The 18,272-nt window shown below is 32.0% G+C and overlaps 1 protein-coding gene across 1 annotated transcript in view; it reads right to left on the bottom strand.

The window, feature by feature from the left end:
* Positions 1-7,813: 7,813 nt before the first annotated feature.
* LOC143191326 (5-hydroxytryptamine receptor) overlaps positions 7,814-18,272 on the bottom strand; it is a 584,206-nt gene continuing 573,747 nt past the window's right edge. Inside the window, exon 10 of the mRNA XM_076396264.1 lies at positions 7,814-8,353. Within this exon, the coding sequence (XP_076252379.1) occupies positions 7,946-8,353 (408 nt within the window). The 3' untranslated portion in view covers positions 7,814-7,945. The remainder of the gene's footprint in view (positions 8,354-18,272) is intronic.

The following is an 18,272-nucleotide window of genomic DNA, read 5'->3' as shown; positions in this document are numbered from 1 at the left end:
TTCAGACAAAATACTACATGATAATAGTGACCTTAACAGTGAAGCAAAGTTAGTGGATTGGTTATGATAATCAATGGCCTGGAAATAAGTTAGAGTCTTTATGATGGATATATTAATAAAACATACAAATGAGCATCTATTTCTATTCAATCGATTTAGAATAAAGTGTGGGGAAAGATAGTTGGCATTTGGAGACCAAGAATCTTGGAAAAAATGATGTGGGAGCTGAGTTAAAGTAATTAAACTTCAACGTTGATCTACTTTATTAGTGCAGCAAGACCAAAAGATTATATATTTGAAAAAGACGTATTTTTGAGTTAAAAGAGTCAGCCAAATAGAATGAGACACAAAATAACATACAAGTTGGTTAGTTGGTCGTGTTATTTACATATATGGACAAAGTGGTTTTAATTGAACATCTTTGGGTGTTCTCAAAATAATGGATGAATTAAGATGTTAAGATTGTTTTTTGAATTGCATTGCCACTCAACGTATGAGCTAGATTAGGTCCTCAGGGGCTGCTGGTTGTTTCCTACGTCTAGTAAAGCACAAAATAATGTTTCAGGGAAAGAAGTTTTGCTTAAATGAAGAAGTGATTGTCGAAATTGAAGCATATTTTGATAACTAAGACAAAATGGTTCTCTAAAAAGGTACAAAATACATTAGAATAGTGTTCAGGCGCTGAATGTGTTGCTCTTGATAGATGGTAATTTAATCTTGATGAATTTTGAAAGAATGTTGTTTAAAGTTGTTATTTTATTGGCATATTAAGTTCTAGTATACACTAATATGGGAAATGCAAAATGGAAAATATATAAAATAGATGTCTTAAATGTTTACGTTAATAGATGATCTGAAGTAGTCAATGAAGGTAAGAGGGTCGTTAGAAGATGAGGCTGGATATAAATTAGCCGAACTGGATTAAAAGTTGATGTTCTTATTCAAGCTGATGGAGAGCTTAATGAAGATATACTCGGTTAAGACATATTTAAAGGGATTTGTAAAGAAGAAAAAATAAATTAAAAATTGTTGGATGGGGGGTTGCAAGCGGTGTTGGATGGAAAAATGTAGTTACTGCAGATGAAAGTTCATTTACCGATGGAACCTTATGAATCCAATTTTGCCAAAAAGTGTTTCTTCTGAGTAAGTTAATTTCTTGAAGTATGTATTTAATTTACATCAGCTGGTTTATCTCCAAGAAGAAATGCTATATGCTCCACTGATTGATACAAATTTGATTAATATGATACTTGTGATATCTGCAGAGCGTGAAATATCAGGGCCCATTGCATTGTGATCTCTTATTCTTTAAATAAAATTGTTTGGTAAAATAATCAAGTCTTTGTTTGCAAATAGTGGTAAGTGTCCTTTTCGTCTTTCTTTTCTTTTATTGTTAGGGCCTATTGCCAGTATCGTTGACCTTGTGACCTCTTAATCTTGAAACAAAATTGTTTTTGTAAAAACTAAAATGCGAGTCTTCTTGATGGTAAATTTTAAGAAAGAGATTAGTAAAATTATTTTAAGCGTTTGAGGACTGGAGAGAAAATATTTGTCGACTGGTGGGTTAGACAAGCAAGGAATTTTGTGTAATATTCATTGGATAACACTCAATCATACATAAATCCATCACTTCATTTTAATTAATTTTTTTGATATTCTATAAGTAAACTTTGGGGGCCTCTTGTAGAATTTTCATTTTGCTGTTAACCTATTTTTGGGTCTTTTTTCAAAATATTACTTGAGTTGAATCAATGATAATAAACCGAAATATCAACAAATATTTGGCGATACAGTGAACATATTTTTATTATTTATTAACAGTGTCATCACTATGTTATGGAAAGACGATGTAGCGACCGCGCTATTGTAGAGCTAGCGGTGTTCTAACTAATTTATTATAGCTATTTATAAAATATTATAAAGGATTTTTATAAAAAGCATCTTGTTCGTTATCACTAAAACTATACAACATTATAAACATTCACAATTAGTTTTTTTTCTTACCTATATATGTTTGTTCGATAAAGACCCCGAATTATATTTAGAGCTTCTATTATTGACGATACAATAATGATATGATTTAAATACCCACAGATCAGAGTTCAGCTGATATTAAAGAGATTTAGGTTCGCTTATCTTAAATAGATCGTCCAAATATAACTCGACGTTGTTCTGGATTATTCTTCGAATAAGTTCATGGAGGGGGTCGCCCTCGACAATTTCAAAATACCTCATCTTCGTCTAAATTACATCGATGTTTGGGTGAAATGTGGGTGTGTTGAGGGTTATTTTTGATATTCTCGAGGGTTTACTATTAAAATCTAAAAAATTTTCCTTAAATGTAAGACATTTTTTCGACAAAGTTGTCGTTAATAGTAGATATGTTCCTAGTTCTAACTTATATATCAAGTATGTTTGGAGACAATTATTTATGGGGACAATTTCCGGTTTTATTTTTTAGAATGTTGTTGCGTTGCTAAGTTATAAATATAAATGTTGAAATATCTAGTGAAAGCCAGGTTTACAATATTTTATAAAAGCTGAAAATATGTCTATAGAAATACACTATTACGGACAATCGGATATAGTGCCTTGTCAATCTCGTAATATATATTAAAGAAGTACAAACATTTTACTCAAAATTATCGTGCTATAACGCGTATTTGATATTAATTATGAAGGGGAAATTTGATTTACGCCTTCAACTGATAGATATTTTCTATGATGGAAATCTCTTAGACACCCTCAAAAAATAAATTAAATTTTGACTATATCTATGCATATTTAATAAAATATGAATCCAAAGAGGACTGATATAGTTGGTATGACCACAGAGATAAGACAAATGTAGTTATACTTCGACTATTTTCCAACATTTTCATTTTACAACACGTCTTGTTAAAATGCAGATGTAAAAAGATAAGATATTCAGCTGTATTATACATTAATAATATCTGAATTTTCAGTAAATAACAATTTATTTTATAGTCATTATCCTAGTGAACAGTTTTTCGTCTCCATACATCTGCATACAAATGTAAAAATTGACGAATTTTAATTAATTTACATTTTAGCAAAGATCCTCAAACTTGTAATTTATGGTTTTTTTAAATTCATTTTATGGTGCATAAATAAAATCGTTTTATATATTGATGTGAGTAAAATTTTAACTTATCTTTTGTTATTTTTTTATTTACTATTTATTATACAATTTCTGGCTAGGAGATGGAGATTTTAATCTACTAGAAACATTTTTCATTTTACTTTACCAACACTATCTCTGAAATACCATCTACTGGTTTATCTTTATTACATCTTTTAATAAATCATCAGTGCCTTGAATTAAGCAGTTGGACTCTTCAGAATCATACCTAACCAACACTTTTCTTTTCTAGCGTGTCCAACTGCATTATCGGTTTACGTGTTTGTCTATTTTTGTTGTCTACCTACTTGATTAGAGGTAGACAAATAACTTGTAATGGACAAGAATTTCATAAATAGTTGCAAGGTAACCAATATGAGTGCCTAGGGCACATAATTAGCTAGCGGTCGTAGGTACAGTATGGCAACAGTTTACTTAAAACGATTTTATAAATACACTTAAAATTTATTTTAATTTAAAATATCTATAATATATATTATCGAAAATTAATTTATTATATCAGAGTGCTGAAAATGGCCCGAGACTGAAAAGTCCCCGGCCATACATAGTTGGCGCTTGTTTTATTCCATTCCACTAACCTTCAAAAGAAAGCTGTTAAAATTTAATGATATTATACTCATAAGTTTGTGAGTTATTTTACTAACATTGACACTAGTTTTATTATCTTCAAAACGATGGATCAAAAACAATTTCGTGTTTTACGCTTGTTGATCGGAAAAATATCGCTCAAACGAATCAAAAGTGTTATAAGTGCTCCGCTCCATAAGAGAGAACAATAAAACGTTGGTTTTATGACTTCAATTATGATCGTAGAAACAACGATTATGCAGAACGCAGTGGACGTCCAAATGAGGTGGTAACACCAGAAATCAAAAAATCCACAAATTCGTTTTGATTAACCAAAAGTTACGTGAGTTAGCTAACATTGTAAAGATATCAAAAGAACGTGTTGGTTTTATATTGATGAGCATTTGACTATGAGAAAGCATTGTTCAAGTGGGTGCTGCGTTGGCTCACTGTTAATCAGAAACAATTGAATTGCTCCCACATCCACCGTATTCGCCAGATGTAGCTCCTAGCGACTACTGGCTATTCACAGACCTCAAAAAATAGTTACCTGTAAGAAATTTCGCTCGAGGTTATCGCTGAAACTAAGGTATATTTTGAGGTAAAAGATAAATCGTTCTAGGAAAGTGATATTAAAATGCTAGAGCGGCGCTGGAATTATTGTGTGGTTCTTGATGGAGATTACCTTGATGAATAAAGCCAATTTTGACAGATGATCATTTGGTTTGGTTTAGTAAAATAACTGCTATTCAATTATCCTGCTTTAATTTGATAAATGGTGACGGTTTCTTATAGGTTATCGCTGAAACTAAGGTATATTTTGAGGTAAAAGATAAATCGTTCCAGGAAAGTGATATTAAAATGTTAGAGTGGCGCTGGAATTATTGTGTGGCTCTTGATGGAGATTACCTTGATGAATAAAGCCAATTTTGACAGATGATCATTTGGTTTGGTTTGGTAAAATAACTGCTATTCAATTATCCTTCTTTAATTTGATAAATGGGGACGGTTTCTTGAGAAGTTTGTTTTAGTACAATTTTCTGACTGGTACTAATTCTGGTCTTCTAGCTTCCGAATCAGACTATTCGATGATCAGATGGGATATAACTGATGTGTTTGGAGATAATTTTTTAGTGATAGTATTATTTTGTTGATTTTCGTTACGGTTATGATTGTTTCAGAATTGTAAATGATTTGTAGCATTCTCTGTTAAAACCACTTTCCGCGTATTCCTTTTTAAAACTTAAGTTAGTACCATTTCTTTTTTAAATTTGGACTAAATTTATTTCATATTTTTATGAAATTAACAAAAGGAATACTTGGATGATTAATAGCTAAACTTATTCTGAGACTGTCATCTAATATCTGTCACATTAGAATGTGAAAGGTACATAACAAAACAAGTTTACACTAATTAAAAATTAAAAATATTACAATGTCTCTTTGCTTATATTTGTAATTTGCTTATTATGGTTGTATTTTGGTACTTGTTCTTCAGTTGTTTATAATTCTGGAAATTTGGGGAAGAATTAACAGAGCACTAGTTTTAAATCATAATGAGTATGACAAAATAAGAACGACACTAATAACTACAAGAAAGCCAGTAATTTAGCATCTATATCACAGTTATTATAATTACAGACAACTTAGAATTAAATAGATTTTTGTTTCTATATATATTAAAATTTAGATTACTTAAGTTCAAAACAAAGTATCTAGTATAGAATAAGGAATATTGGTATAAATATGAGTTATTCCAATAAATTAACGATGTTTGACTGTTTTTTTCAATCACTATCTTAAAATTTTCCTCTTAACAAAGTTGCTATCAAAACGGTAAATTAAATTAAAGGAATCAGAGGTGACACACATAGATTTCACAAACAAGAGAATCACGCCACAATGTCTCTTCATTAATGGTATGTAACTTCCATATAACAACCCTACAAAACGCCTTAACATAACCATGGATGTCAAACTCAGATGGAAAGGGGATATACAAAAGAAAAACGATGAATTCAACATTAAGTCCAGGAAAATTTATTGGTTGTTTGGTATAAATTTTGAGTTATCAATTTACAAGCTTATTTTATATACAAAATACTAAGACCAATATGGCGCTGAGGAATTCTCCAAGTGACTAAAAAGTTCCAAAAGAAAGTGCTAAAGTGCATTGTGAATGCGCTCTAGTATATGCGCGTTTGTAACCTTTATTGTGACCTTAAATTTGAGATAGTCATGGACACTGTCAAAATAATTGCCGATTCCCATCAAGGAAGATTCCAGACTTCTAAAGATGGATAACGTAAGACATCTTGCTATGACTGAATACTAAGTAATTTAGTGGAAAATATCTTAGTTGTAGCTATTTGTTAATATGTTAATATAGAGAAAAATTTGTCATTCGTTCTATACTAGATTTAATAAATAAATAAAAAATGTTATAAAATACTAATACTTGAGTAATTGTCTTGCCTCTGTTTCAGTTCAGGTAGTGAAATAATGTTTGATTCAATTTATTTATATTCGAAATTAACTAAATAATTTTATGTAAATAATGAAAAGTCAATTAATTTTTCATTAAAAGGTTGTATTAATCACACCACTCTACGAAAAAATTTTCGTTTTTCGTTCTAAAGTTTATTTTATGATTTTCCGCTTAGTTATGAACAAAAACGAAAGAAAATACCTTTTTTCGCTATTAAGTTTGCCTTTGTAATAGTGTATAGTAATAATACTCATATTTGATTTTTTTTTATAAATTTTAATTATTTTTAATACATATAAAAATACCGCGCGACCAGAGTGGGGTTTAAACGTGATAAACTACGATCACAAATCTAGAATATCTTAAAATGTCGTCGCGAAAATGTAAAGATGATGCTGATGCATTTTGTTATATATGTGGGCAATTTATTAAATTTCGAGACCTAAAATACGAATTAAATACATCTCATGTTCCCTGTGAAGCCTACGAAGCATATTTTAATGTTCTGAATCAAGACAAGACATGGGCTCCACATGTTGTTTGTAATAATTGTCAAAGATGTTTGGAAGGTAATCAGCAAATTTTAATTAAATGTTGAATTAAATGCAATAGACATATTAAATTATATTTCTATATTTTAGGTTGGTATCGAGGGTCAATACTTGATACAATACATTGTGAATACGAGTAAAAGACGTAGAGGTAAAAATGCGAAACCTATCGAATATCCTGATCTGGAATCCTCTTCACCTTCAGTCGCACATGATCTGACACGACCAGTACCTGAGCCATCGAAAAAATTATCGCGGAAATGTAGCCGATCTCTTAGTTCTCATAAAAGTAATTCCGATAAGGAGTTTTTACCCACACCAAAACAACCAAAACACCATCTTATTACTACAGAAGATTTAATGATTTAATTAAGGTTTTAAATTTACCAAAAAGTAAAGCAGAACTTTTAGGCTCTCGCTTAAAACAGTGGAATTTGCTTGATGATGTTATACATATATGAATACAAAAAAAACATGATGGGAGACTATATTTGCGGTTTATTAAGATATAGTACTCATGAACATAAAATAAAAAGTAAAAACGTGCACTTTTAAATTATTTTTTACTTTTTTGTAAGTTATATTGATAGTAAAACTTAATAAAAATAATTAAAATGTTCAAATTTCTATCGATTATTAATGATCTTTTTCTCACATACATTTCTATAATTATTTTGATGCAGCCTGATAAAATATCGAAGTAAACATCATTATACCTCTGGTTCTTAAATTCGCTTTTATATATATTACTGTCTTATCTTTGCGTTGACATCTATAGCTAACATTTAACTATGTATGATACCGTCTATGTCATTTGAATCTACAGCTATTTGGATGCTTGGAAACAGCTTCAAATGCTCGTAACATCGGGTGCAGAATCTTTATATTATTTCCTAAATAATAAAAGAAAAGCAGGCTATATAGAATGACAATTTCCACTAGAAACATTGTGAATCTTCGAATTTGGTAATAACCTATTTTTATCTATAATAGTGTACATTAGTAGAACAATTTTTAATTTTTATAAAAACGGTAAATCTTTGGATTCCAAAGGATCTTCAGTTATAAGGTATTTTATCGATAGATCTTAGTAAATTATGTAATTTAAAACGTGCGGCAACATTCTAAAACAAACGAAACCGCACCAACATCGATACAAATAGAATATCCTTAATTTTATCTAACCTTCCCCGACCGAAAGTTCCTGGTGTGTTGCCGATGGCCACCGCACAATATCCTTTTGAAGGCCTGCCTGAATTCGGGATTGAATATCGTGTAAATTACCGGGTTCAATGTCGAGTTAAAATAGCCGAGCCACAGGGCGAAGCTCATGATGAACTCGCTAATTGTGCAGGCGTCGCCGCAGAGGGGCATCAGCAGTGCCAGGATGAAAAACGGCAGCCAGCACATGACGAAGGCCCCGGTGATTATGGCGAGCGTTTTTGCCGCCTTGCGTTCCCGCTTCGCCTCCAGGCTCTCCTTCTTGTCCCGCCTGGACGGCATGTGCTTCTCCCTCGACCCGGTGGCCGGCGAGGGGTGCTGCTGGTGGTGGTAGCTTTGGCTTTCTTTGTGCACGATCTCCTTCTGAAATTTATTCGACGTGTTATTTTTTATCTCTATTAAAAAAAAAGGTTACTTTAATTATCTTTAAGGGTCAATGTACTGTATAAATGTCGTGGATTTAGTTAAATTGAGAATATAAATTAAGCTGTTGATTATTATATAAATTAAATATTACCTTATAAAAATTATTAATATATCTTAAATATTTTTAAGCATAGACTATTTAAAATAACAGTGAATACAAGTCATCAAGATTTTTAATATAATGCCTGTCGTAATTTTTAAATTCGTTTTGGAGTCAGACAATATTTCTCTATAGTCTCATTTGGTAATAGTAAAAAAGAGATAGAATGCTAATTTTATGTCCGAATATGTAACCGAATAAGTCTAGATAGTCGTCCGATTGTCAAACGTCTGTAATATTCTACAAAATATTTATTACTAGCGACCCGCCCCGGCTTCACACGGGTGCAATGCTGATACTAAATTAAATACACTACAGAAAAAATATGAACGTTGTATATAAAAACATAGCGGCCCGCTCCGACTTTGCACGGGCATAAAATATATATGCCTATGTCACTCAATGAAAACATGATTAAAATCGATCCAGTATTTTTGGTTCATTCATTACTGCCCTTGGCCTGCACGCATTAAATTTGGAGTAAAACAATTCCTCTTCCCCTATACTTACTATGAAGATTTCCTATCTTTGGAATATCTAAATTCATACAATTTTTATTACATTACACATTTTTAAACGCAAATTTTAAATTTGTAATATCTCCGAAAATATTTGTTTAATTTACATGCTGTAAGGAACCATATTGATCTATATTAATTGCACACAGTATTTAAGGTACTTAATTCGATAAGGATTAATGCCGTATTGCTTAAAATAGCTTCGTAATTAAGCCATTTTCTCACGTAAAAAGTAAACAATAAAAATGGTTAATGTGGGTTATCCCTAAAAGATAAACATATACCATCGCGGACTTTTTTGTAGACCTTTTTATGGTGTACAATACTGTAGTACATTAATTTGATCTAACTCGTAGGGTTAGGCAGCGTTTTTGCTAATTGCTAAATAAGCTTAAAAAAATAGGTTAATTTACGACATCACGTTAGAAACCTCTAAAATTAGCAATGTTGCCTTAGTATATTATGCATGTATTATACATATAAACCTTCCTCTTGAATCCCTCTATCTGTTGAAAAAAACCGCATCAAAATCCGTTGCGTAGTTTTAAAGATTTAAGCGCACATAGGGATATAGGGACAGAAAAGCGACTTTGTTTTATACTATGTAGTGATAATAGTATTCGGTAAGCTATAGACCCTGTGCGTTCGTTTAAAATCGTTAAGAAAAGAACTATTACATTTATAGAGAAGATTTAGTGTGCCAATTCTACAAGAAAATATTCCTGAGTATAAGCCATTGCTTCAACTAACATTATGATAACAAATCTACAGTACGTCAGCCACCAGCTAGAGGTAGTCAATCCATTAATGGAGTTAGTCCGTCAATGTCCTTCCGTCCCTTGAATATACTGAGACACATGCGGAGCACAAATATGAGATTTGTTACAAAAATAGAGATCGAAGAAAATAAACACAAAGATGCAGGTTTAACTGTTGATAGGATTTTGCAGGATGCTAGAGTGGTAGAGAATAAATACTCTAAGGATAGATATGCTGACAAGAGTGGACAAATCGTTTTATAAAAACTCATAATATTAATTGTTAACGACACCCTAATGATCTAACAGCTACTACTCTAAAGGTAGAAAAGTGGAACAAAGAGCCTTTCTATTTCAAATAAAATAGGCAATCAGTATCAATAAGTTATTTTTACAACTAAATTTGTTCATTACTGGTATTAACACACGGTTAACCTCAATATAACAAATATAACAAAATTGTTCATCAACATTCTTCAATAAAATTATCACACTTTTTAATTAAAAATCAACTAACCAAGTAGTTAATTTAAAAATTTCCTTCTCTCCTTCTTCAAACACGATTAATATTCAATCACCAATCTAATACCCACTAGTAAACACGCAACACCCAATAATGAACATAGAAAAAAATTATGAAACAGCTGAAAACTTTTATTACCAGAACTCTAACCTCAACGATCTACTTCTCTTGGATGCTGCATCGTAAATGCCGACCATATGGTAAAAAAATTGATCGGCCATGAGTACACGATCATACCCGAAGGGCAATTACAATTATTCCCGAACGAACAAGGTCTGCAGACTAACGATTGCTAATTATAATAGCTACAGGTTATAAACAGGCAAACGTTGTTTTAACTCTTTGCTTGTTTTGATGCTTGATTATTACTTTGGCTGAAAATGGCCATTAGATAGTCAGAGTCCGAAATACAATACGTCTCTAATCAGTCGCTTAAAACAAGAACGAGATAATAGAGGCGACGCCTTGCAAGAAAAATGCGTTAGATACGTAAGCATTTTTACTTTTAAATACTAAGTTGAAGGAGTTTCTACTGAAAATATATTTTAGCCTGTTGCAGCTGCACGGAATACTAGTATGGGCATAATCAGTAAATTATCTCAAAAAATGAAAAACAATGTAATCTTGGATTCGCCGAAAAGAAACCGTCCAAGTGGATGGCCAATCAAGTTCAGTTTAATGTTAGCTCTATCGGAAATCAAATGTATGAAATATATAAAAACACTGAGAACAATGCATATTTTAAAAGCATGGAATAAAATCATGCATTGAAAAGAATGTGACAGTGGATTATGATTCAATGCTGACAATTAACAAGACGGGGTGAGTGGAAAAAACTAAAGGTTAGTATATAATTAATACAGAATAATTGTAGGAAGTTTATTGTAGGGTTTAAAAGATTTATGTGCATAGATATGTCTGTAATTGTTCAAAGTATATATGAGCATTTGCTTTAAATGTACGAGGGGAGAATAAATAATAACTATTTTGCATTTATGGTAAATGTGTTAGGGTGAATGCAGTGATTAAATATAATTCTGTCAAGAAAAATGTATACAGATAGTAACAAAAGAAACTAGGAAAAAATGCAGCGATGTCAGAATGATTTGACAAGAAAACAAAGCAGCGAAGTAATTAATAAATAAATGTATAATTATCAATTAGGTGTATTAAACCTTCAGGGGATACCTTAGGTAGTTTAGAAAACAGTTCAATGTAAATATAATAAAATTACGCTATCCTACAAATTATTGTGGTTCTTTAATATAATTGTATCAAAGCTAAAATAAACTAAATGTTAAAGTTAATGCGACAACATTGCGACGTTTTGGCGTCATAGACTGAGATAATATGAGTTTACTGCTACTTGATATGGACTCTATATTTATTTATGTTAAATTTGGTACTCTTAAACCAAGTATAATATTATGGTGCATGAAAATAACGAGGAAAAAAATAGCGAACCAGTGTTATTATCAAAATTAATTTAGCTTCAAAGTTTCATCCTTTTTCAAACACCCAGTAAATATTCATTATTATATGGCACGTTTAAACAATGGACGGTTAAAACTCCAGTAACATTATCTAAGCCCACGATGCAAATTCCGACGGCCGTGTCATTCGTATGGAAGTTTGACTTCCTTGTTTGTGTTGTTCTCACATATAAAGAAGCCATAATTAAATTTAATAATACGTTTTAGTGACGGTAATTGAAGTTGGACGAAAGTTGGGCGTTTCCATAGAATGATTTAGTTATCAGCGCATATTTGTTCATTGTGGAGGAATTAAATTATACAATTAAATATGCAAATACACTATTTGTCTAATAAAAATCAGAGAAATTAACGGAAATATTTTAAAAACATAGTGATGTGTGCGGTAGGACTTGAACGACACATGTACTGAAAGAAAAATATAAAGTCCCTATGAGTTAAAAGTTGATGTAGGGATCTCGAGGCATGTCGAATTTTTTTATCTCACAATAGCGGCTTACAGAATACCCAGCAATATTATCTCAGATATATAGCAATGTTATCCTAGATGGTGAACACGTGCGGGGTGCCAGCAGTGCCGACATTGATTCACTGACCATCGTTCAGTTCAGACGTGCCATCATCGACCGCCCAAGTGTCCTCTTCAGTAAACCTGCGCTGCTCCCTTTTCTTCTATTTGTATTTTATCTCATTTTATATTACATCACTAAATAACGGTCACATCATGTAACCATAACTGTTTCACTACTTCTCCATCTCCATTCACCGAGTCATAATAGGTCAATTGAAAAGTCCCCGGCTTGACACATAGATGGCACTACTAGAATTAAATCCATATGTTTTTTATTCGCGATATTTCGCTACAAGAATTGAACCACCATTGTGTTGGAAATTATTTAGACACTATGAATCTATTCTGCGAAGCAGTACAACTGTTTCGAAGGCTAATTTAAATGCTGATGTTTCATATTATTTTGTCCAACCGCTGTATATAATATTGAGAACAAATAATTTTTAAAATTAAAGCAGATTAGTAATGCAATTAGATAAAAAACTATATAATTAAATACTTTTCAATTAGATTCAAATAAATGTTTATTATAATATGGTTTCTGCTGAATATTTAACTGTGACTAGCATATTACTGCCAAACATTGCTATTTTTCACTATAATAAATCATCCATACACATAGCCAAAAAGGTCAGTCTTGGCTTGAGAGACATAAAAATCTTGAAAATATCAACAAAATCTTCCACGGCCAACACAATTGTCAGATTTCAACATAAAATAAACTTATGAGGAGTCTTAGAGTACAGAGTGAAGAGTAGATTTCCATCTCCAACATCACTGAACCAATTGGTGGATATTTCGCTACAAGAATAGGACCACCATTGTGTTGGAAATTATTCAGACACGACAAATCTTTTCTTCAAAGTAATACAGCTGTTTTAAGGGCTAATTTAAAAGCTGATGCTTTATATTATTTGGTCCATATGCTGTATATAATATTAAGAACAATTAATTTTTAAATTTAAAAACAGACTAGTAAATAGATAAAAAAGCTTTACAATTAAATACTACACTTGATAAATATATTGCCTTATTCGCAGAAAAAAATGATTCTTTTATGTTTCCTTTTTTTAAACTTGGAAAAAATCCGTACATTTTCTCAAACAAATAAATTATAAAAGCCTATTTATGAAAAAAGATTGGAATTGCCTCTACAAAACAAATTGTAATTTATTTACACGCCAAGGAACTCGAGACCTTAGTCCTGAGAGAAAAAAATATATTAAAGCCTGAAATCGACATATTTAGGGAAAAAATATATTGGGTCGGAAATAACAAAAAAAAAAGAATTAAAATCATGACGGTTTTGTTCTCATTAGGATTTAATTCGGCGTAAAACTATAAAATCCGAATATAAAAAGACCGAATCATATTTTAGAATTCATTTTCGAGAAAAATGTGTTGTTAAATTAATTCAATTTCTAAAAAAGTCTCGTTTTTTTATTGACATTGCGTGGAAATACTCACCGTGGCTATAATGACGATTGAAATATCATAATGGATTCATTACAAACCAACAAATTACTATAATTGAAAACCATCAACCTGCAAATTGTTTACAACATAATTTTGAAAATTGAATAATGTATGTCTAGAATATAATTTGTATAAACTAGGTAATAATTCAAATAATTCATGACACATGATTATCGAGTAATAGATAGAACTAAAATTATGATAGTTAATTAGGATAGAATAGTTGTGTACCTATAGTCTATACGAAATATTAATGTATTGCCTGATGCAATTTGCAAAGTCGTTCTAGATTCAGACAATATTTACATTCTCATTTTATTATAGTTAAAAAGAGAAACAATGATGTCTGATTAGTTCGAATACGTAAACGAATGAGCCTGTCAAAGTCGCCCGGTTGTCAGATGTTATAACCTTAACCTATAAACTATTGTGGCTGTATAATTAACTGTAGTTTTTAGATGTACTATAATGTTGCATTTTTGTTCAATTATTTTACTAAGATTGGAATTTTGTTGTACGTCAAAGCCAAACTGAACTAAAACTAAGAGTTGATGCGGCAACATTACGATGTTTTGACATTACAAATTTAGAAGACGTATGTGCAAATAACATTATATAGACTATATTAGGGTGAGGGATCTGTACGATCTCATAAGCAACCACATATTCACCACCAATTACAATAATGTTTTTACAAAGACATCAACAAATTAATACTTAATAGTGCCTTTAGGTGACGCTACTTTTAATCAGTAGTCTTGGGGATGGTCAAATTTAATAGTTTTAACATTTGTCTGTAATAAATAATATCAACATAAGACAAGTATTTCAGGATAAAATCCTGAGCAGTATTATAGGTGCACCCAGATATTACAGGAACAATTACTTACTCCGAGACCTTCGGATTCCCACTGTCTTATTCTGCTTCTTAGCAACCTGTTTCCTCAAAACAATAATCTATATTGTCAGATCTTCAATGGTAGATATATCTTTAGCTGAGTTGTATTGGCATTGATGCCATCCCCATTTTCTGTCTGTGAATCCTGATGCTAGATTTGCATACTATCTCTCTTGAGAAGACAGTATCTGCCCACTCCTTGTAGTTCAGCAGCTGGTTAATGTGTTATATATAGCTGAATTTGTTCTTTCACTCTTTGAAAATTCAAATCCAGGTACACATATTTATTGTTTATGTACGGTGTAATATTAAACATAGTTCTTATCGTTTTGTTTTGGAACCTTTTTGTTGTGTTACTATTGCTGGTTGTGCCCCATAGCTTCATGTTACACGTCCATAAAGACTTCAGTTAGCTTTATAGATGGCTAGTTTATTGTGACTTGCATACGATACGCCAGTACATGCTCCGGAAACTGCAGTAAATTCTTTTGGACCATATATGTTTGCATTAAATGAGGTGACCGTCAAGATGCATACTCAAGTATTTAACGGAATCTGATTGTAGAATCCCTATTTTAACAAGTTTCACAGGTGGGAAGGTTTTACTTCTCAGTGTGAAGTCAAGTATAGAAGAATCAGAAGTCAGTAGTTGGAGCCTTTCGGATGCAAAATCGTGATTTTTACGTGTTCACTGCTGTGAGAATTAGATAGAGAACTGAACCCAGTATGCTGCCTTGTGATACTATTGAGGTAATTTGTGCATTTGAGATGCGTTCTTAACTAGCAACGAATATTAATAATAACATAATTAGTCCCTATTTTTTCAAAAATTACCAAAGTCTTGCAGTTACTGGTATTCCTGAATGGTACCAAGTTATGGTTTGAAATTTTCTGGTTCCTGAAATAGAAGAGCAAGAACTAGGGGACATGTGGTTTCAGCAACATGGGACCATAACACACATAGCTCAATAATTGAATGACGCTTTCTCACAAGATAATCTCGCAAAGTGGCGATTTAACTTGGCCAGTCAGATCTCCGGATTTAGCAGTACTAGAATTTTTCTTATGGAGTTTGTGTTTAATTAAAAGTTTATGTGCATAAGCCCCAAACGATTCAACATCTTAAAGACAGTATTCGTCACGAAATTCAGCATCAGATGTTGCAGGATGTCATGAAAAATGTCTTAAAAGAGCCGAAAGTCCCATAGTGAGTCGCCCTCACTATTTAGCCTGTATAATTTTTTAATCATAAAGAAAAAAGTTGTAATGACCAAGTAAACTTTTTACGAAAACCAAACTGGTAGCGGGACTTTTGCCGCACGTTGTATATTTGTAGATTCGAAAAATGACAATTAAAATCTTTTTTAGTAATGATACCTCTGAAAATTGGAAAGAACAATTTTTATAAATGTTTTTATTTTTTATGCTGTTTAGTAAGTATATTAGTTGCGACGTGTTATAGCATCTTAGACAAAACAGTCATTCGGTGACATTGTACGCTGCCAAAAGCAGTAATAGTAATTTGCTGAATTGGATCGAGAGCGGCATGGATCGCCGGTTACGAGGATGTCAATAATCGCTATCAACTGTTTCGTGTTAACTGCGAATGACAAATTGGGTGCTTTGCAACTAATTATATCAGTTCGCACCAAGAATGCGATTTACATGACACATTAATAAATGTTTAATTGCACTTGTATCTATTAAGTAATTGATTTGAAGTTAGAGGGGTTCTTTACATGATTTGACATCACAAGAGTTTATTAGCAAATACGTATTTTTTATATAACGATTTATATTAACACTCATGTATATCATTCGTTAGTAGATGAAGCATGACTATCAAAAAATTTACTGATAAAACTGAAATTAGGTATTCACTGATCCGTTAAAATAAGTCACTGGAAAAGTCCTCGGCCTGAAATATAGATTGCGCTACTAGAATTAAATCCATATGTTTTTTAGTTAGCCCTATCCCTCAAAAGATGCGTGTATAAATTTGACAGCTTTCGGATCATTAGTTTGTGAATTATAGCATTTTGAGTGAAACAACTTTTGTTATTGTGAAAAAAAAAATGGATAAAAAGGAATTTCGCGTGTTAATGCCGAGTTTCCGGACACTGCCCCAAGAAAATCAACTATCAAAGATTGGTATTAGAAATTTAGATATGGTGAAATAAACACTAAAGACGGAGGACGTAGTGGACACCCTAAAGAGTTCTTACCGATGAAAACATTTCAAAAGATCCACAAAATTATTTTGAATGACCGTAAATTGAAACTGATTGAAATAGCAGACAATCTAAAGATTTCAACCAATTCAATTCATTCAATTTTTTTCAAGGTGTACACCATACCATTCTTTTGTTAGAATATTTGGATATGAGAAAGCTCTGTGCCGTGCGAGCTCATTTTTGACCAAAAACAACGACGAGTTGATGATTCGGAGCAGTGTTTGATGATGATCAAGCGTAATAAACCCGAGTTTTTGCGTCGATATGTGACAATGGATGAAATGTGGCGCCATCATTTCACTCTGAAGTCCAATCGACAGTCATCCGAGTATACTGCGCACGATCAACCCGCTCCAAAGCGTGCGAAAACGCAACAGTCGGCTAGCAAGGTTATGGCATCTGTAGTTTGGGATGCGCATGGAATAATTTTCACTGTCTACCTTGAAAAGGGAAAGACCATCAACAGCGACTATTACATAGAGTTATTGGACCGTTTGAAAGACGAAATCGCAGAAAAACAGCCGCATTTGAAGAAAAAGAAAGTGGTACTTCACCAAGACAATGCACCATGTCATAAGTCAGTGAAAACGATGGAAAAATTCCATGAATTGGGCTTTGAATTGCTTCCTTATCCACCATATTCTCCAGATCTGGATCTCAGTGACTATTTCCTGTTCTCAGATCTCCAAAGAATGCTCGCTGGGGATAAATTTTCGTCGAATGAAGAGATGATCCCGAAACTGAGGCCTATTTTGAAGCAATGGACAGATCCTACGACAAAAATGGTATCGAAAAGTTGGAGGATCGCTATAATCAGTGTATCACGCTTGAAGGGAATTATGTTGAATTAAAAAACTAATTTTGCCAAAAAGTATGTTTTACTATGGTATCTTTATTGTTCAGTTTTACTTTAGTAGTACAGAATACAGTAGTTTATTTTTCGTTTGACCTGTTACAATACATAGTTTAAGTGTTATTGGTAATGTTACAGTTATCTTAGTTATGACCAGAAATTTATTGTTAAGGTAATGAATTAATTGAAAAAAAAATGCTAAAAATATAAGAATGGATCAAAAATTCTTATTAAATCTTTAGGGACAGAAAAACAAAAGGAATTATATAGGTTAATCTTAGAGAGTTTAAGATACTAGAAACTGAAATATAAAAAAACCCTGATAAGTTTTAGTTCAATTCGTGTGTTAGTGAATCAGTATTTGTGTATTGGTATGAGGAAGACGATATATAATAGGCGGAAGTTGAGGAATGAGGATAGAAAGCTCTGTTA

The sequence above is a fragment of the Rhynchophorus ferrugineus genome, unplaced genomic scaffold (assembly GCF_030347505.1).
Source record: "Rhynchophorus ferrugineus isolate W39M unplaced genomic scaffold, kcgeb_rfMv2 rfM2, whole genome shotgun sequence".
Classification (NCBI taxonomy): Eukaryota; Metazoa; Arthropoda; class Insecta; order Coleoptera; family Curculionidae; genus Rhynchophorus; species Rhynchophorus ferrugineus.
Note: the sequence above shows the minus strand (reverse complement) of the source record. Positions and strands in the feature narration are given on the sequence as shown.